General features: G+C 48.6%; 1 protein-coding gene across 4 annotated transcripts in view; it reads right to left on the bottom strand.

The window, feature by feature from the left end:
• ABCC1 (ATP binding cassette subfamily C member 1 (ABCC1 blood group)) overlaps positions 1-20,761 on the bottom strand; it is a 152,424-nt gene extending 131,663 nt beyond the window's left edge. For 3 of the 4 annotated variants that reach the window (XM_061401214.1, XM_061401213.1, XM_061401215.1), the window contains exon 1: positions 20,507-20,668. In XM_061401214.1, coding sequence (XP_061257198.1) covers positions 20,507-20,554 — 48 coding nt within the window. In that variant the 5' untranslated portion in view covers positions 20,555-20,668. Of the gene's footprint in view, positions 1-20,506 lie in introns of all 4 variants that reach the window. The other variant, XM_061401216.1, reaches the window with a different exon arrangement.
• Positions 20,762-21,762: the final 1,001 nt, after the last annotated feature.

Genomic DNA, 21,762 nt, shown 5'->3' with positions numbered 1-21,762 from the left:
CTAGCCAGCTCCTCCTCCTCTTTCCAGCAATGCTGGAGGAGAGGCTACCCATCTCAAGTGGCCCCTTCCTGGTTCTTCACTAGGACCTAACTCTGTGTATTTCCTTCCTTTCCATGTTTACGGGGCAGCACAGGACACGGGTTAGCATCCAGACTCGAGCCAGACTGCCTGGGTTTGGATCCAGCTCTGCCATCTAGCAGCTAGGTGACTTCCCCTCTCTCTGCCTCTGTTTCCCCATCAGCCTCTATTCCACTACCGTCAGGATGGAATCATTAGGACTTACAAAGAGCTTAACACAATCCTTGGACCTTCGGAAATGCCCCACGAGTCAGCACTCTCAGTTAGCTCCCAGCCGAGTTTTAAGTGTCCCTCTTAGAGACAACCTGTAACCTCCCCACAGTACGACCAAATTCAGGAGGCACTCATTGAGGACTTATTCAACCAACAAAAGGAGGGGGTGAATAACTATCTGCCGAGCAATCCAGAAAGACACAAAGAAAAGCCGGAACCTCTGTCCCTGCCTGTGACCCAACAATCCCAGATATGGGCATGAGTCCAAAGGAAATAACCCGAACGGCAAGAAAAGGAACAATTTTCACATGCTGGGCCATTCTCAGTGACAACCAGGAAGCTCCCAGGCACGCAAGACCTGAGCAAACAGTGGCAGGGGATCCTGCTGAAAATGACCCAGCTGTCACGAACCAGACCCGGGGCCACCTCCCGCCCTGGAGAAGCTGCCAGTGGGGGGAGAGGGGGGGCCCTGACCACCTGGCCTCGTGCCCTCTGATGAGGGTTGTTTGTGGCTTTTTGCTTGCTTCTGGCCATGCCGTGCAGCATGAGGGATCACAGTTCCCCCAAAAGGCATTGAACCCACGCTCCCCCTGCAGTGGAAGCTCGGAGTCTTTACTACTTAACCGCTAGGGAATTCCTTCTGACCAGGGTTTTTAACCTGCATGTGAAAGCAGACCAAGAACAAGAGCAAAGACCCCATCTACAGCCACCAAAGAGCTGTGGTTAAGGGTCAGGGGAAGATCCCACGTCAAGGAAACACTTGGTGCTGAAGGTGAAAAGGGAGGCGTGTCTTTTTCCGGAGTGGTTTGGAGACCCTCAGAGCAAGTCCTTAAATAGCCCCAGGTGTGGTCTCAATCTGTCTAGGCCCTGAAACAAACCTCCGAGGACACGGGTCCCATTACCAGTCTCAACTCTACAGATGCTTAAACTGAGGCACAGAATAAAGGGCTTCCTGACCTGGGCCAAGGAGCTGGTGTTACCTAGAAGACCAGAAGTGATCTGTGGCTAACTCAGGAGCCAATCAAGGGGCCTACATTGCTGTCCAGTACTTTTTCCATTTCCACTTCCTCCTGGATCCTCAGATTTCACTTTGGACCAGAGCGGAGACTGCTGTGTGACAATGGCTGACGATGACGGCAGCAATACCAGCGATGGCGAGCAAGAGTAATGATAACATCACTTCACAATCATAGGAGCAGCACCTTAGCTGTGTATTAACTCATGTAATTTTACCACTCTATGAGGCAGGCACTCCCATCACCCCGTTCTGCACATGTGAGAAAACGGAGGCAGAAAGAGGCAAAGTCACTTTACCAGGTCACACAGCGGGCAAGCAGCAGAATCAGGCATCTGAATAGAGGCTACACCAGCTCTCCATGCAGCTATTTCACCCTAAACAATCTTCCCAACTGGCCTCCATGAGGCAGGACGCTGTAGTCTCACTTACACTTAGCATCGGACCTACAGCAATAAAAGGCTTCATACACAGAAGAGGGAGGGACCAGAAACTATTATCTTACTGCATCAATTCGAAGACCCGTGTTTCTTCACGTGGTTTCTGCGTCTCGCGATCAGTGCATCCTACAGTCTCTGCTGGCCATGCTTTCCTAGCCCAGCATCTCTGAAACTGGGATGCAAGTCACCACTGCCGGCCTCGTGGACCTGATGAGACGTGGCATGCCTCTCTCAACACCCCAGGCTCTCCTCTAACCCTACTGCACGTTAAGGATGGCAAGAGGCTTTTTTCTAAGTTTCCAGAATCAAGAAGGAGAAATGAATATAACCCTTACGTCTTAGCAAAGCTAACTCCCGAGAGGCAGACACCACTCCCACTCCCTCACTGTGGCTCCATAACAACTCAATTAACTTTAATGGGGGTAGGGGAGGATGCGCGTAATTGTCAAGCTACCTGACAGGGCCACCCCGGGCAAAACTACCAGCAGCTTGATCTGATCATCTCCACCTGCCAGCTGCCTTCTTGTCTCCACAGCTCCTTCCACGGGCCCTTGCCCAGACCAGGTTGTTTTTGCCAAACCCAGGCAGAGAGGAGGCAATAAAATCTCCTACTCAACTGAGTATGTACAGCCCTTTCCAAAAGGCCATGGTTTCTGCCTAGCTCCACAAGAGAAACCCTGTCTGCCAACAGTGTTCTTTCTGAAACACGTACTCAGATAGGACTTGCCTGGGAAAGGGGATATCATTTCAACCACTTCCAGGTCCACAATCTCTCTTCTCCCCAGTTCCTGTAAGGCCCCTGGGGAGGAGCAATCTGCTGAATTCATGTCCACATGTAAACTACTTCTTGGGTTTACTGGAGATTGGACTCCTTGGCTGTGGGAACACACCTGAGAACTACAAGCAGGCTTCAGATGTAAAGGGTTCCCCGGCCTCTACCCACTGGACGCCAGGTGTGACCACCAAAAATGTTTCCACTGTTGGCAAGTCCCCTGGGGGCAAAACTCCCTGGAGGAGAGAAGCAGTGATCTAGTCAGTTTGCAGAATATCCTATGTTTTCCTTTAGTGGTGACATATTTAATAACTATTAGGTAAATACAAGAATATGACCCACCTGCAACTTCACAGACATTCCAAAGTGATAAGAAACTTCTTTGCAGGGGGGATAAGTTTATTTAGGTTACAAAAAAGTGGGCTTATTTAAATTACTAAATAAGTATGTGCCAGACACTACTGGCTAGCTTACTCAACAGTCTTTCCCAACTCCCTTCTGTTTTGCTGCCTCCCACTGCTGCTAAGTCGCTTCAGTCGTATCCGACTCTGTGCGACCCCATAGACAGCAGCCCACCAGGCTCCCCCATCCCTGGGATTCTCCAGGCAAGAACACTGGAGTGGCTTGCCATTTCCTTCTCCAATGCATGAAAGTGAAAAGTGAAAGGGAAGTCGCTCAGTCGTGTCCGACTCTTCGCAACCCCATGGACTGCAGCCTTCCAGGCTCCTCCGTCCATGGGATTTGCCAGGCAAGAGTACTGGAGTGGGGTGCCATCATGAAGCATAAAACCAAATGCTCTTTTCCTACCTCCTTTATAGATAGAGGTGGCCATGAGATTTAATTTCCTGAATAAAAAATAGGTAAATGAAGCTGGTGTGTTCCTTCTTTCCTCCTACCTTGAACCTAGATGTGACGGTTAGAGCTACAGCAGCCATTCTGCGGCCTTGAGGGAAAGACAAAGACTATGGTGTCAGTCCACTGGGTTGCTAATCCAATGCCAGCAACTTGTCAGAGGTAGTGGACCCTGTGATACGTAGAAAAATACATACCTTAGTGTTTAGGCCACTGGCGTTCTTGCAACCAAATGCAATCCTAAGGGTGATGCACTGAGATAAAAATGTCAAGCCCATGAAGAATACACACAAACAACTGAGGGTGAGACAGCGGAGAAGAGAGCAGGCACTGAGGTCTAACTGGAGGGTCTGAACACTATCTGCTTACATCCTCTGCCAGCTGTGTCAGTGTGGGCAAATCTAACTGTGCCTCTGTTTCCACATCTAAAAAAGGGATCATAAGAGCACATACTCAGCATTGCCATAAGCTGAAAACAAACCATTCACAGAGAAGGATTTACTGCTTGACAGAATAATCCTCAATGTATGTTATTTATTTCTAAAAGTGAATTCTTACCAAAGGCACCCAGAAAAACAGGAATACAGACTAGAATTGATTTAGTCATTGGTTTAAGGATTCTGTGTAATACCCCTGCCTTGGCGTTAAAGGTGAAGCAAGGGGAGGGAAAAGCAAGCACCCAAGGCTTTCCGGAGGATCCAAGTCTAGAGTCCAGGTTTATCTCCTCACAACACCCCTCCTTTCCAAGTTCCAGCCACAATGGCCTTCCTTATTAAGCTGAAGCTTCTGCACATGCTTTATTCCACTGTCTAGAACATTCTAACTTTCTGCTTTTGCCTATATAGCAAACTGTTTTACCCCAATATCCACTCTTCCTGAACCCCTAGTAATTAATCTTCAGCTGAGCACATGTTTATTGAGAAAGGAAACTACATTTCCCAGACTCCCTTGCAGCAATGTGGTCATATGACTAGCTTACTGGCCATGTGAACAGAAGTGAGATGTGAACAGAAGTGATGTGGGTGACTTCTGGGTTACACCCTTCTGCTTCCTTCGCTCTGGCTGGAATGTTGACATGGGGGTGCACATTCTTGATTCACAATGAGGGCAGCACCTAGGATAGCACAGCAACAAGACAGGAGGAGCCTGGGCCCCTGGCATCCTCAGGGACAGAGCTGCCATGCCAAGCTGGGATTTTTACACCACAGAGAAATGGTTGTTGTTTAGTCACTAAGTCGTATCCAGCTCTTTGCAACCCCATGGACTGTAGCCCACCAGGCTCCTCTGTCCATAGGATTCTCCAGGCAAGAATACTGGAGTGGGTTGCCATTTCCTTCTCCAGGGGATCTTTCTGACCCTGGGATCCAACCCGCATCTCTCATGTCTCCTGCACTGGCGGGTGGATTATTTACCACCAGGGAAGCCCAGAGAGAAATTAGCTTCTATCTTAAGCCACTGTGTTTGGGGTCCTTGTCACATAGAGCTACATTTATAACCTCACACAATCTCCCCACTCAGGGAGTCTCTTCTTTCCATCCATGGATCAAATAAAACCCCTACTGCACTCATTGAGCACCACTGAGCCCCCCTTCACAGCCTTTCATGGCTATGATTTTCCACTCATTTGTTCAATCTCCCACAAGACTGGAACTCAAGGATGGTGAGGAGCCCTGCTCTGCACATCTTTGGATTCCCAGCATCAATTCAGTGCAAGGATAATCAGGAACCCCTCAGAGAATGCAGACTGAATGGGGCCAGGCCACGGACCAATGGGCAAGAGCTCTGTCCTCTGAGCACAACTCACAGCCCTAGGGCACTGACCCTCAGAGGCTCTGTCTCCTGCCAGGGGCATCCGAGAGGGTGGAACAAGTGCCCTCCTGACACCCACGCAACCTTGCTTCACATCTTCCCCAGATCTCCCTTACACAGAAGTTAAAAAACAAGGCTATCCAACCGCCTGGAAAGGAAACAATTATTAGCAAATTATATAATTAGGCTCATGTTGACATTTCAAGTAAATATATTCATTAAAAATGGGTGGTATCCAAGATGAACAGTAAATGAAACACAGAGAACGTTTTCATAAAACCTCATTCTTATTTTTAAAGAACGTCTTAACATGTGGGACATGCGGAGAAAAGGAAGTGAAAATTAAAACGCCCATAACAGATAATCTCTAGAAGAGTGTAATTTTGGAGGACTGTCACATTTTACTGTACTAGCTCCTGTCTTATTTCATTTTATACTGGACCTCTAATAACGTCAAAGAAGAGAATATGAGAAAAGTCCCTTTAAGTAATTCAATCATGACCATGTTTACAGTAACTGAAAACCTGGAACTTCCCAAGTATGCATCCGTCAGCAGCTCTCAGCTGTCAGAGCCCACCTTCATCCCTGTGCACTTAAACACGTCTTCTGAATGCCAGACGACAAAGAAAATCTCCAGAACGAACTTTCCCACCCATCAGCCCAGTTTCAGAGTTGACACCCAACACCTCAGCATGCCTTACCCAGACCCTGACACCCTACAGACACCCTGTAACAGCTGGGCGAATTAGCCTGAATCCTCAGATGCTAGAGACCGACGTCTGAATCCCTGAGGTCAGGCTGGGCTCCATCCTCATTCTGCCAAGGCCTGCATGAGCCCAGAGGTTGCAGGGAGGTGATAAACCAGAAGAGAATCGCCACAGTAGAAATCCCCACGCTACTGCCCTCGACTGTCCGTCACGGTCCCCTCCAGGCCGGCCTCCTACAGAAACACAGCACATGCCTGCTGAGCTTTTCTGAGCTTCCTCTACATCCTGCCTCTTTTCTTTCCAAATCTGAGAGATTCGCAGCAAGATCGTGATCCCCACTTTACAGATGAGGACACTGAGATTCCCAGAAGGTAAGCAACTGGTCCAAGGTTGTACCAGCCTGGGAACTGGCAGGACTGATTTTCGAGCCTGGGCTCCTGAACCTGGCCTTGAGACCTCAGCCATTTACATCCTTGGCTTTCTCTAGTGCTGCACCTTCCCCTCACCCAATAGTGCCTTCAGCTACCAATTCTCTGATCCCCACCACCTCCCCCAACTAATATCCTCTTTGGGAATAACAGGGTCTGACCCAGGGATAAGCGCTCTCTCCAGCCCCTCCCCACCAAATAGCAAATGAACTGCAAGTGGGCCAGCTCTGACTCCAGCATCAAGTGTGAAATGGTCCCCCTAGACACCCCAGGGATCTCAGTAGACAAAAATACACTGCTGGTGGGAATATAAATCGATACACCCACTTTGGCACCCCACTCCAGTACTCTTGCCTGGAAAATCCCATGGACGGAGGAGCCTGGTAGGCTGCAGTCCATGGGGTCGCTAAGAGTCGGAAATGACTGAGCGACTTCACTTTCACTTTTCACTTTCATGCATTGGAGAAGGAAATGGCAAGCCACTCCAGTGTTCTTGCCTGGAGAATCCCAGGGATGGGGGAGCCTGGTGGGCTGCCGTCTATGGGGTCACACAGAGTCGGACACGACTGAAGCAACTTAGCAGCAGCAGCAGCAGCAGCAGCACACCCACTATGGAGAAGAGTATAGAGATCCTTTTAAAAAACTAAAAATAGAGCCACCACATGACCCAGAAATCCCACTCCTGGGCATATATCTGGAGAAAAATGTGGCTCAAAAGGATACATGCACCCCAGGATCATTGCACCACTGTTTACAATAGCCAAGACATGGAAGCAACCTAAATGTCCACTGACAGATGACTGGATATACATACATACAATGGACTATTACTCAGCCAATTAAAGAATGAAATAATCCCATCTGCAGCAACACGGATAGACCCGGAGATTATTGTACTAAGTGAAGTAAGTCAGAAAGAAAAAGACAAATATTGTGATATCACTTACGTGCAGAATCTAAAAAAAAATAAAATGGTACAAGTGAACTTACAGAACGGAAACAGACTCATAGTCTTAGAGAATGAATTTATGGTTACGGGGGAAGGATAGGTTGAGAGTTTGGGACTGACATGTCCACACGGCTATATTTAAAACAGATAGATAACCAGGGCTTCCCCGGTGGCTCAGTGATAAAGAATCCGCCTGCCAATGCCAGAGACATAGGTTCGATCCCTGATCCAGGAAGAGCTGACATGCCTCGGAGCAACTAAGCCTGCAGGCCACAACTACTGAACCTGTGCTTTGGAGTCTGGGAGCCGAAACAAGAGAAGCTACCGCAGTAAGAACCTTGCTCTCTGCAACTAGAGCAAAGCCCAGGCAGCAACGAAGACCCAGCACAGCCAACAATAAATAAACAATTAAAACAGACAAGCAACAAGGACCTACTATAGAATAAATAAATAGATAAATTACTTTAAAAAAAAAAAGAAGGGAGAGCCCCATTGCACTACCATCCTCAGAGTCTAATCTAACACATGCCTTTTCTCCTCGGCCCTGGGTGAGTGAAATTGCTTCTGAGGAAGAACCCTTATCAAAGAGCTCCTGGATAATCTAAATTACTACCGGGTCACCTTCCCCAGCACCCTGGAGTTTCACCTTTCCCCTGGGCTTCCGGTCTCCAGCCAGACAAGGCTGATTAGAGGGACTGGGGAAGGCGCTACGACTAATGTACATGTATCATCTGCTCTAAATAATCATGAAAGCAACAACCATAATGATGAGCACCTTCAGAGAGACCCCGCTAGAACTGAGCTACCACTTTCTTAAAAACAAGCTGGGCTTGTTGTAGACAGGAAATAAAACATTTTCAATGATTTTAAATATTCTCTCCACTCCAAACAGTATGTTCTAAAGGAGTCAACAGGCACTACCATATGATATTCATTACAATGTTCTCTTTGAAAGAAAAAAAACAAAAAAAGAAGGGGGAAACAGCAACCTAAATGTCAAACCACAGGCAATAATTATGTAAATTACAGTCCACAATACCAGAAACTGCCGCTTGGACATTTAAAGGCATAATTACAAAAGTTGTGCAGGAACATGGGAAAATTCTCACAAGAATAAATGAAAATGCAGGAGAGAAAAGACCACATAACAATCTGGACAAGATCCGGATGTTAACGCACCAACAAACAACGGCCGATGGAAAAATATGGACAAAAGAAGCAAGAGTCCCAATATACTGAGTGTGCCCACAAATTAACAGGAAAGAGCACACCAGAGTAAAAATGCACAAAAAGGACACTTACATGCACACAACAGAACACGTGAATCACCAAGGAGTATGTCGTAGGATGCTCAACTTCTAACTTCTAAGGGAAATACCGGTGAAAATAAGATATCTTTTTTGTCCATCAAATTAACAGAAGTCAGCCAGGTACAGGGCTGGAAGGATGCCAAGAAATGGGAATTCCCAGTCCCTGTTGCTAGGAATGGACTTGCTACAACCTTTCTGGAAAATAACCGGCCAATGCCCACTGCATATTCATGTGCTCGGTCATGTCCAACTCTCTGCGACCCCGTGGACTGTGGCCCACCAGGCTCCTCTGTCCATGGGATTTCCCAGGCAAGAACACTGGAGTGAGTTGCCATTACCTGCTCCGGGGGATCTTCCAACCCATGGACTGAATCTGCGTCTCTTGTGTCTCCTGTATTGGCAGGTAGATTCTTTACCACTGCACCACCTGGGAACCCCAATACTCATTAAAAACTAAAATGTACAGAATTTTAACCCATGGACAAGGATGTTTACTGGAGCATTGTTTACAGAAGCCAAAAAATGGGAAACAATGCAAGCGATGTTATTAACTGGGAAATGGCTGAATCAATAACAAATCTATAACTTGGAATATTACACAATAGTTTAAGAATTACTAGTGAGATTATGTGTACTGCCATGTATCATGTTAAGCAAAAGAAAAAGTAGAGTGATGATAATAATATAACCCACTTTATTTTTAAGCATATTATTTATGTTTATAAACATTTCCATGATTACAGAGAAAGGACAGGAAGAATGGTTATTGGTTAGAAAGAATTAACGCTTTATTTAAATACCTCTATGCTGTTTTCTCACAAGGAGTATCACTTTGTGAACCAGAACACTCTACAATTAAACTAGAAAGTTTACATGTAAAAAATAAGTCATGATAAAATAACTTTTATCATTTTAGCACGAGAAAATTATGAGTAAAACTTTTACATGTTGTTGAACTGTTAATGTAAAAGTACTTTTTAAACAAAGAAGTCAAAAGATGTTTAAAATTTAAACATATCTTTTTAAAATTAGAACATAAACCAATCACTCTCTGGACCAAACCCACTGGAAGGATGGTTTAACTGCTGGGCAAAATCCTCTCACACACAAGGAAGCAACATGAGTCTGGTCAATTCCCAGCCTGATCAATGCTCTCAAATGCCACGAGCACAACAGGTACTTAATAAATGCTGGTGAGTCCACTGTGTGCGTGCACTCAGCTGTGTCTGACTCTCTGGGACCCCATGGACTGCAGCTTGCCAGGCTCCTCTGTCCATGGAATTTTCCAGGAAAGAATACCGGAGGGGGTTGCAATTTCCTCCTCCAAGAGATCTTCACGACCCAGGGATCGAACCCACGTCTCTTGCACCTCCTGCGTTGGCAGGCCGATTCTTTCCAACTGCGCCACCTGGGAACCCCAGTAAATCCATTAGTGAGAGTTTAAACCACAGCTGTCACTTGAGAATCAGAACTATCACATTCCCGACTCTTTGTGACCTCGTGGACTGTAGCCCACTTCTCTGTCCATGGGATTCTCCAGGCAAGAATACTGGAGTGGGTTGCCATGCCCTCCTCCAGGGGCTCTTGCCAACCCAGGGATTGAACCTCGGTCTCCCACATTGCAGGCAGACACTTTAACTTCTGAGCCACCGGGGAAACACATGTATATTATCACATGTGAAACAGATCGCCAGTCCAGGTTCGATGCATGAGACAGGGAGCTCAGGGCTGGTGCACTGGGATGACCCTGAGGGATGGGATGGAGAGGGAGGTTCAGGATGGGGAACACACGTACACCCGTGGCTGATTCATGTCAATGTATGGCAAAACTACTACAATATTGTAAAGTAATTAGCCTCTAATTAAAATAAATAAATTTAAAAAAATAAATAAAGGAGACTCCAAGAAAAGCAAAGAGAAAAAAAAAAAAGAACTGTCACATTTCAAAATGCACAGATCCCCCACCAAGCAATTTCTCAGGGGAAACTGACTCTGCTGAGTCATTTACACCTCTCCACAGAAAGTACCGAGATGAGCACCCAGCATGTTTGAGGCAGCACTGTTCATGGTGCAGAAAACTGGAACCAAAGACCCTGAAAGCAACCCAGGGAGGACTGGGTGAATACACGGCACAGTCATGTAACAGGAGAGTCTGGCTGATAAAGTGTTATTTCTTTTTCTTTCAATTTCCCTGGACCTACCTCGGACAGAAAAATCAACACGGGTTTCTAAGCGAAAGGAGCAAGATACAGAATGTTATTTAGAATATGAAACTATTTGGGGAGGGAAAAAAGATATTCAATCTCTCCCCGCCCACTCACACTTCCTACATATTTGCATATGCTTGAAATTTTCTAGAAGGACACGCAAGAAACTACCATCAATGGTGACATCTGGGAACAGAGCGCAGGGAGGGGAAGTACTGAAACTTTCACTTTGCCTTCATATTCTTCCAGAATACAGCTTTATTCTAGTATTTTTAAACTTTTTTAAAAATTTTATTTTAATCGGAGGATAATTACTTTACAGTGTGGTGGTGGGTTTTGCCACATATCAACATGAATCAGCTGCAGGTGCACGTGTCCCCCCATCCTGAACCCCCCTCCCACCTCCCTCCCCATCCCATCCTCTGGGTTGTCCCAGAGCACCAGCTTTGAATGCCCTGCTTCATGCATCGAACTTGCACTAGTCACCTGTTTTACATACGGTAATATACATATTTCAATGTTATTCTCTCATATCATCCCACCCTTGCCTTCTGAGTCCAAAAGACTGTTCTTTACATCTGTGTCTCTTTTGCTGCCTTGCATATAGGATCATTGTTACCGTCTTTCTAAATTTCATATATATGGGTTAACTTACCGTATTGGGAGAGAAGGCAATGGCACCCCACTCCAGTACTCTTGCCTGGAAAATCCCATGGACGGAGGAGCCTGGTAGACTGCGGTCCATGGGGTTGCTAAGAGTCGGACACAACTGAGCGACTTCCCTTTCACTTTTCACTTTCATGCATTGGAGAAGGAAATGGCAACCCACTCCAGTGTTCTTGCCTGGAGAATCCCAGGGATGGGGAAGCCTGGTGGGCTGCCGTCTATGGGGTCGCACAGAGTCGGACACGACTGAAGTGACTTAGCATAGCATAGCATAGCATACCGTATTGGTGTTTCTCTTTCTGACTTACTTCACTCTGTATAACAGGCTCCAGTTTCATTTACCTCATTAGAACTGACTCAAACGTGTTCTTTCTTATAATTGAGTAATATTCCGTTGTGTATATGTACCACAACTTCCTTATCAATTCATCTGCCAATGGACATTTAGGTTGCTTCCATGTCCTAGCTATTGTAAACAGTGCTGCAATGAACATTGGGGTACACGTGTCTCTTTCAATTCTGGTTTCCTTGGTGTGTATGCCCAGCAGTGGGATTACTGAGTCATATGGCAGTTCTATTTCCAGTTTTTTAAGGAATCTCCACACTGTTCTCCATAGTGGCTATACCATAAACTTTTTTTAAAGTTGCAACTTTTTATTTATTTATTTATTTAATATTTTATTTATTTGGCTGCAGTGTGTCTGCATGGAGGCAGGCAGGATCTTTTAGTTGCGGCATCTGGGATCTAGTTTCCTGACCAGGGATCAAACCTGGGCCCCCTGCATTGGGAGCACAGAGTCTTAGCCACAGGACCAAGAGGGAAGTCTCTAAAGTTGTAACTTCTAAAAGACAATTCTTTGAAAGCAATAGCATAATCAAAAGAGTTACTGTGCAAGAACTTCCAGGTCAATTCAACATCTATTTTAAAAAGAAGACTTTTTTTTAGCAACCCTTTAGAAAGTCATCTTAATCATGTAAGAAAAGCACCTCATCATGTTAATGGGTCCTAAAAAGCCTTTGAGGGGAATCAAGGGCAGTGGGGATTTCCAACATGATCTGACCCTGAACAGTGTGGCCAATGTTCTGAAACAGATAAAAACACATAAACACATAAACTTAATTTTTAAAACCTGAGACCCATTCAAACCTAAATAAATCAGAAGACCATGATATCGGGGAGCAAGTAATAATGTTCCATCTCCCTGCCAAGCTGCAGCAAGCTTCCTCCTTGGAGTTTCCAGGCCCTTCTTAGTACCACAAGTCATTTTATTAGTGCTGAAGGCATTTTGGTAGCAGGCTCCAGGCCAGATTTTCCTTATATGGGCTCCACAGTTCCTTTGATCACTCCATGCACCTCAGGGCCTTTGCACGTGCTCTCCCCTCTATCTGAGATTCCATTCCCCCAGCCCTCGCACGGCCAGCTTTGCCATGGGTCAAAGGTCAAGAGTCATCTCCTTTGAAAGGCCTTCCCTGGACATACCCCCATCGCAGCTCACACCCCAGTTCGTCCCAGTTCATGTCTTTGTGGCATTCGCCGCTATCCAAAATCAGTTTGGTCATCCCCAGCATCAGCTCCATGAGAACATGGGTCTCGTCTGCCTTGTTCGTGGCTGTATCTCCAGTGTCTAGAACAGTGGCAGTGTGCCGCAGATGCTCAACTAATAATAAAAGACTGAATAAATGAATGAGTGAGAAATGGTTGTGGGAAGAACAGGAGAACGAATCCAGTTGTAAAGATCACACTCAAGTACTCTGCACCAGGGAAACACAGGCTCCTGATAACAACTCTCCAGGGAGGAAGGCACTCCAAACAGGTAGCCAAGAAAACATGAAGGAAGGTTCTCACGGAGACAATTCACTGAGAGGGAAGGGAGAAGCCTCGTAAAACCTCAATTACTGCCTGAGGGCCGGACGCCACCCTCCCTGGGCATCTAGACCCATTTTCCAGGACCTGCAATCTCCCCCGGGAGATAAAATCCCACAATTAAACCAAGGGGACACTTAAGTAGAATCTCCACTTTGTAACTGTCCACCTCTCCTGGAGCAGTTTAAGATGCAGGAGCAGCTGATCTCTCTAGACAAGCACTTCACTCTGGGGCCAAACCTTCACACCACCCCACCCTTTCCCACCCACCTCCCCAGCCAGAATGGATTAGGGAAAAGCAGCCCCAGATGGAAAGAGGCAGGCAAACAGCATGAAAACAGCTGCAATCTCCTTCTCTGGCTAATTGGAGTTTAACCCTCTTCGCATCTCATTAAGCTTCTCCACGGCAACCTCAATAAGCCAATTACGTGAGGTGTTCAACAGCTTAAAAACTCAGGGGGCTGCGTGTTGAGGCAAAAGTCTTGCCCCAGATTTCTTCTCTGGGTTCCTCCACATCAATGGCTGTGGGACTTCCCCACCCAGGGGACAGGTGACAACATCTGGAGACACTTTTGTTGTCACAACAGGGAGAAGGTGCTACCGGCATCTCGTGGGGAGAGACCAGGGCTGCAGCTGAACAGCCTACAAGGCCCAGGGCGGCCCCACAACAGGGAATTACCTGGCCCCAAAGGTCCAGCATGTCCAGGCTGAGAAACTGCTCTACACCTACCAGCCCTCCCCTACGGGGGCTTCCTCACGGCCCAGCCTTGTCAAGATAAGTCGAGTCCCATGCCTTCACCACAAAAGACCTGTCTGTCCCATTACCAGGCAAGGCTGGGGGAAACACTGGCCTCAGGAAGTTCAAGTCCTTGTCATTATCCCAAAACATTTTGTTCAGTCACTCAGTCGTGTCCAACTCTTTGTGACCGCATGGACTGCAGCACACCAGACTTCACTGTCCTTCACTATCTCCTGGAGTTTGCCCTAACTCATGTCCATTGAGTCAACGATGCCATCTAACCATCTCATCCTGTCTTTCCCTTCTCTTGCCTTCAGTCTTTCCCAGCATCAGGGTCTTTAACAATGAGTCGGCTCTTCACATCCGGTGGCCAAAGTACTGGAGCTTCAGTTTCAGCATCAGTCCTGTCAGTGAATATTCAGAGTTGATTTCCTTTAGGATTGACTGGTTGGCTCTCCTTGCAGTCCAAGGGACTCTCAAGAGTCTTCTCCAGCATCACAGTTCAAAAGCATTTTACTAGCCATTTCTTTCTTTCTGTAAAAGGTCCAGGCAAGTTTTTATGGGCTAGCATGTTACTGACCATTAAGATCTGATGAAATCTAGGCCTTATCCCACCATGAAAACCTGGAGGGAGACACTGACTCTAACACCTACAGATCCAGGTGGACTCCACTGATGAAGGAAGCAGACCAAGGGAGAAAGCACAAAGGGAAAAAGGCAATGGATGCCGGGCCTTAGAAGTAAAGTAGCAATAAGGAGGGGAAGGGATTGTGCCAACCCGGGGCCAGCCTGTTCTGGCAGGCTGCTCTGTCGGAGGGGGCAGCCCCAGCCGACCACCCACGACGTACAAGCGAAGGCCCTCATGCAGTCAGATCTCCTGATTTTCCAAAAGTCAGAAATGCAGATCGTTCTGTGAATTCTTCTCATCAGTAAATATCAGCAATCACAGTAATTCCACGTTAAAATAAAGCCAGAGCAGAACACTAGCAAGCTAGATCTAATCTCCCAATGGAACTTGTGCCTCAAGATACTCAAATTCAAACGTTAATTGCACCTACTGTATGTGCAACGTACTGAGTCCTGGAAAAAGAGAGGCCAGACTCAGTTTTCAACTTTGCAAGACAAAACATAAGCAGGCAGATGTGGAACCTGGAAGGCTCAGTCCACCTGGGTTCCCATTCCAAACAGGTGAGGGTCTATTTCATCCTTAGAAGACTCTGGGAAGAGGCTTCAAGCCAGCTCAAAAGTCACTCCAAAGCCTCCTGTCATTCATTATTTACTGAGAATCTACTATGTTCCAGGCACTGAGGCTGGGATTACAGCCATAAGAACAAGCACAGGCAAAAACCCCTCCTTCCCTCCGTGAAGCTGAACTTTTGGCGGGAGTTTACAGACAGTAAACAAAATAAGTAAGACTTATTTTGGCAGTAAGTGCTGGGTTGCAGGGTTGGAGGGAGCCACAACAAAGCAGCAGGGAGTCCAGGAAAGGTTGCTTGGGCTGACACTGGGACAAGGATCTGAAACTGCACAAGCATTCTGGGCAGGGGAAACAGCAAGTGCAAAGGCCCCGAGGCAGCCGGTTCTGGAGCAAAGGGAGACAGATGTAGCAGGCAGTTTGATCAGAGAGGTGAGGGATCAGATGCTCTTAGGCCTTGTAAGTTTCTCTGAGGCCTCTGGCTTTTTCCCTGAGGGATGCAAGGAGTCGCTGCAGGGTATAGGGCAGAAGGTCTAGGTATAGGGAGAGGGTCTGAGCTGTGTCTTTAACAGGATTCCTCTGGCCACAGGGCTGAGACCAGACTGCAGGGTCAAGGAGGGCAGCAAGAAAAGCACTGAGGTGCGAACAGCCAGCTGCAGGATTGAGGCTGTGATGGCTCTGGCCAGAGAGGAAGGCAAGGAGGTAGTGAGAAGCAGGCAGATTTGGAAACATTCTGAAGGAACAGGCAACAGGATTTGCTGATTTGCTGATGAGATGTGGAATGGGAGGCAAGGAGGGGAGTCACGGCTGATGCAGGGTTTCGGCCTGAATTTCTGGGGCAGAGCTGCCCTGGTCCACTGAGATGGGGAGGACTGGGGCGGTCCTCCCCATAGGGGGGCATAGGGGGAATGGGAGGGAGACCTCTAAGTTCATCGTGGTGGCGGTGACTTAGTTGCTAAGTCATGTCTGATTCTTCGTGATCCCATCGACTGTAGCCCGCCAGGCTCCTCTGTCCCTGAGATTTCCCAGGCACGGATACTGGAGTGGGTAGCCAATCCTTTCTCCAGGGGATCGTCCTGACCCAGGGATTGAACCCAGGTCTCCTGCATTGCAGGCGGATTCTTTACTGTGAGCCTCCAGGGAAGCCCAAGTTCCGCGTGGGACGAGGTAAACCAGCGACACCCAGGTGGAGATGTCGGCTCCAAAAAGTTGAGAATGTGAATGGAAAGAGAGATTTTTCATCCACCACCACGTTCCAAAGGTAAGGCTACCCCAAACAGAGCCTGTCCAGCCGGGAGAAGGAGACTAGCTTCACCCTGCCCTGTCGTTTCAGAGAGTGCCCTCTTCTCCTCCCAAAGCCATTTACCTTGTCATGCTGCCGTTCTGGGCCTCAGGTGGGGTGGACAGAGGGGACGACCCCACCAGTTCCAGGGGCCCCATGGCTCTAGTCCACATGGGAAGAGGAGACCAGGAGGGGCAGACATAAAGGAGGAGAGAAAGGTGGAGGAAAGCACAGTGATGCATCTAAAAACCCACAGGAAGCTTAAAGGATGGAGGAAAAAAATGGCTCTTTCTACATTATAGTGAGGCCACAGGGAGTTAATTATGCCAGAAATTAGACTGACGCCAAGGTCAGACCTTACCCCAAGAAGAATTTCAAATGGCTTCTAAAATACTTCTTTTGGGGACTTCCTTGGTGATCCAACGGTTAAGACTCCAAGCTTCCAACACCAGGGGTGTGGGTTCAATCCCTGGTCAGGGAAACGAAGATCCTACATATTGTGCAGTGTGGCCAAAAAATTGAAAAAATAAAACACTCCTTTTCTCCCACCTTTTGGCAGCCAAACTGAATATTCAGGGGGTTACTGAGGTGGAAGAAGGTTCAGGGCATCTCCGAGGCAAATAACAACACCAGGACAAAATGATCGGCAGGACGCCATGAACCATAACACAGAGCCACCGATCCCTGAAGCAGCAAGTACAGTAGCAAAAATTAACTAGAGAATTCCAGCTAGTGCATCACTTAAATTTACCGAGGGCCACCTGTATACCAGGGCTTCCCTGGTGGCTCAGTGGTAGACAACACGACTGCAATGCAGGAGACGCAGGTTCAATCTCTGGGTTCAGAAGATCCCCTGGAGAAGGAAATGGCAACCCACTCCAGTATTCTTCCCTGGAGAATCCCATGGAAAGGGGAGGCTGGGTGGCTATAGACCATGGGGTCGCAAGAATGGGACACGACTTAAAGAGATTAAACCACCAAACACCATACCAACTGTATACCAAGCAACAACATCCTAAGTACCTGCTGAGGATTCGCTTGGTACTGTGTTAACATCCCCATTATTCAGGTGTGGAAACTGAGACATGGAGTGGCGGGGAGTGATTTGCCCAGGGAGTGGAGCCAGGATTTGAACTCTAGGGATCCAAGCACTGCTCAGAGCCGCCATACACCACTGCTTACTGACTTGTCACTTACTTTTTGACATTTTCTGATTTTTCTACACTGGACTTGCAATAAATTAATAAACAATTTTTTGGTTAAAAAAATTAGCTTGCAAGGGGAGGCCCAGGCCCATTTGCCCAACCATCATTCAAACATCAGCCACAAAACAGCCCTTCCCACCTACTCCACACCAAGCACCCTCAAAAAAAAAATAAATAAATAAAAGCAAACCCAGGGCTGGTGAACTTGGCCCCTATTTTCCATTTAGATAACCAAGTTCCTCTTTTTTCATCCCAGAGCATTTGCCTGGGTGAAGGTGGTAAGTCAGCCGAACCCTCACCACGGGTTATTTCCACATCGTGTGGTTTTTCTGGCCCTCTCCTGGGGCTCAGAGGCAGGCAGACTCAGGAACAAAACTCTGATTAGAGTCTCAGGTGGGCCAGTCGCGTTGATTTCTAAACACATGACCTTGGTCAAGGGAGGAGCCAGGCATGACCGGGTGGATGGCCCAATCCCATGCCCCAGCTTAAGAAAAAGTGGGTCCAAAGGAAGGACCAGCAACCTGAAACACACAACTTCATCTCTGGAAAGAAAGCAATAACCATTGTTTACCTCTGTGCGGGGCATGGGCTGAGTGGCTTGCACAGATGAACTCATTTTACTCTGCAAAACAACTGTAGCAGGTTGAGGCTGTGGGGGCCCACACCCCTATTTTACAGATGAGGAAGCTGAAGCACAGACAGACATGGTGGCTTGCCCAAGATCACATAGTTACCTAGTGGCTGGCAGGTCAGTCTCTCCCGGCCTTGAGTGGGTGCCCTGGGAAACACAGAAGTCACCTGCTCTTGATTACATTTGGTTTCTCAGGCTACCTGGAAATGCTCACGCCCCCGCTGCCTGCACTCAAACCCTGGTTCCAGGGCACCTTGAGAAACTGGGACAACCAGTGAGTCCAGAAATCCAGAGGGAGGAAGGGCAGAGCAAAGTCTGCAAGGCCAAAGACTGGCAGAGAGATGGAGGGCCTGGCCGAAGGGAAAGCCAACCACCTGGCAATTTCTGTAGCAAAAGTCCTTGCAGGAGAAAAATAAAAAACAAAACACACAACGGATTTCCTCAGATAAGCTTCTTCAGCTAAGTAAACAGATGACACCCCCAAACCCATTCGACGTTGGAAAACCTGATGCCATCCATCAACCGCCAGTTGCCATCAATACAATACATCCTGGTGAAGAATTCATGGTCACCTATTTTATCCCCTCTGTAATTCAGAACAAAATAAACAAGGAAATTCTCCAGTATCACAGCAACACTAGACCAGATCCCCATCTGATTCTTGCAGAAATAATCTTGTTGTTGTCACTGGGTACTGGGAGCAAGGACTCCTCAGATTTTCCTGTCTCTGCTAAGTACAATACTACTTTGCAAGTAAGTCTGCTCCCCAATCAATCCTGGACCTTGAGTGCAAAGCGTCTGTACTATTTCCAGCCCCCGAGTAAATCCCCTTGGCCTGAAAATGTGAGACACAGCCAGATGTGTGTGGTTGTTCTAACAAGTGATACCTACCGCCCCCATCCCCCAAATAAACCCTTCCCATGGGGCCCTCGAAGATGACTTATCAACACTCCAAATGCAACCTTCAAGGAGAGGACCACAAAACAGAACAAGAAGGTATTTGGAGATGCTAGTCACTGGCTCCAAAGAACCAGGGGTGTTTCCCGATTCCTAAACAAAAGCGGAAAAACTATCCTGCCCAGGTTTGCCTACTGTTAATAATCAAGAGAGTAAGACACAGAAGTGCTTCCTGTAACAGAGGCAAATCGCATTAGAGAGAAACTAAAGCCCAAGACACTGGGGATTAAGCCAGAGTGGCCTCCGGAGACCCGGCCAGGCTCAACAGCAAAGATTCAGAAGGAACCTGGGGTTGGTCCCCACACAGAGAAGCCTCAGGTCTCAGGTGCGGAACAGCACAAAATCCACTGGTACCAGGATCCTTGGGTATCCTCAGCTGACCCCCAAATCTGACCCCACGGTCAAGCAAGTCAGGGCAGGGGTGAGCAGCCCCACCTTCTTTCCTAGCTATTCCTGAAACTTCCCTAATTCTTCCCCTGTCCCCTCAAACTCGACCCCCCTACACACACCCAGAGCCACAGTAATTAAACAGAAGTAAAGTAAAAGATGTCAAAAACATGTAACCACAGGAACTTAATGTGTATGCAAAACAACTGGGGAGGGGGCAAACCTCAAGTCAGCCACTGGAAGCCCCTTTCCACAGTCTGAGCCCCTCCCCACCTCAGCCCTTTGGCAACCGGGTGTTTGTGAAAGCGGGTTCCAAGCCACAAAGGAGATGGGGGAACTTAAGCAGGGAGACACCCCTCATCTCTGGCGTCTCCGTCCGTGGAAGGTTATTTTCAAGTGGAGGGGGAACCCCAGAGAAGAAAGGGCCCCTCTTCTCGGCCCCCTCTCCCAGGCTCTGGCCCCTCACCTTTCCCAAAAAGCCCCAGAGCCAGGCATTTGCAACCCCTCCCCAACGCCCTGCTTCCCTGGAACCCAATCCCCCAAGTTTTCCGCCCCCCATCAGCTGCGCTCCCGAAGGGGGCCGGCTGAGGGCAGGGTGGGGAGCGGGCCCCGCCAGGCCGGCTGCGGGGAGGGGAGCGCGGCGTTCGGGGTGGCAGGGGACCCCGGGACCGCGGGCCCAACCCGCTCGAGCCCGGCGCTTCCCCCCGCCGGCCGGCCTCCCCGCCCGCATGCCGGCCTCCCTGCCGCTGCCGCTCACGTCCGCCGGCCCCACGCGATCCGAGCGGCCGCCGAGCACGTACCCAGAAGGGGTCGGAGCCATCGACGCTGCAGAAGTCCCGGAGCGCCATGCGGCCGGCTCGGGCACGGCGGGCACGGCGGGCAGCGGCGGGCGGACGGGCCCGGCTGCTGGCGGCGGCGGCGGTGGCAGTGGCGGCGGCGGCGAGGGCGGGAGGCAGCGACTGAGGGAGCCGGGGCCGCAACGCCGCCTGGTTGGCCGGCGTGTCACGGGGATGCGGCGGCCCCGCCCCGCCCGGCCCCGCCCCGCTCACCTCGCCCGGCCCGCGTGGGCCACGCGGAGAGTTCGCACGCTAGACCTTGTGGCCACCAGGACCGGACCCCCGCCCTCCCTAGGCGCCCGATCCCACCCCCACCACACCCCTATCAGAGGCTCGGGAAAGACCGAGCGCGACCGTTGTGTCCAGACCCCAGACCAGTTTTCAAATCCTGTTGTAACAACAACATCGAGACGACAGCAACAGTAATAGAAACCACCAGGGGCAATAATATGCACTGATCCCTCTATGAGCGCAGAGTGCCAGACACCGTAGCTGCGTCCTCATTGGACTCTGTTGTGACTCCCTTTTCATGAAGGAAGAGAACTAAAGGCAGAGAGGTTGAGTGACTTCTCCAGGGTCCTCCGGGCTAACCCGGCCTGCTGGCTCAAGAGCTGACTGGGAAACTGCAGGAGGTGGATACTCAATCTAATCTGCCCTGTACAGATGGAGAAACTTAAGTTCAGAGAGGTGAAGCGACTGACCCAAGGACACATAGCAGGCAAATAGCAGGAGCTGGATTGGAAGCCATGACCAGCCTGACTCAAGGCCTGAAGACTCCAAACTCTATCCCAAACAGCTCTGTGCAGAGAAGCTTGGCATTTTCTCCACTCTATAGCACTCAGGAAATAACCAGGCTATTGATCCTCACCTTTGAAGTCAAGAAAGGGAGGCCTAGAGATACAGTAAAAATTAATAAGCATTCACAATCATGGGGCTTCCGAAGGCTGAGATAGCAATGAACTTGAACTAACTTGTGAAATGCTCACTAGAACCCCAAGAGGTAAGTACTGTTATTATCCCCATCTTGCAGTTGAGGAGACTGCAGCCCAGTGAGGCAAGAGTACTTTGTCAGGGATGGTGTAGACAGTAAGTGGCCTAGGTCCCCCTCAGGGTGAGTGGATTTTTATGGGATAATTACTTTCAGGTAATAATGCTCTTTGGGCTGTTGCTCTGACATTTATAGTGAACAAATACTTACTGAGCATTTACTATATGCTGGG

This window comes from Bos javanicus, chromosome 25 (assembly GCF_032452875.1).
Source record: "Bos javanicus breed banteng chromosome 25, ARS-OSU_banteng_1.0, whole genome shotgun sequence".
Classification (NCBI taxonomy): Eukaryota; Metazoa; Chordata; class Mammalia; order Artiodactyla; family Bovidae; genus Bos; species Bos javanicus.
The sequence above is the reverse complement of the archived record's forward strand: the minus strand, read 5'-3'. Positions and strand labels throughout refer to the sequence as shown.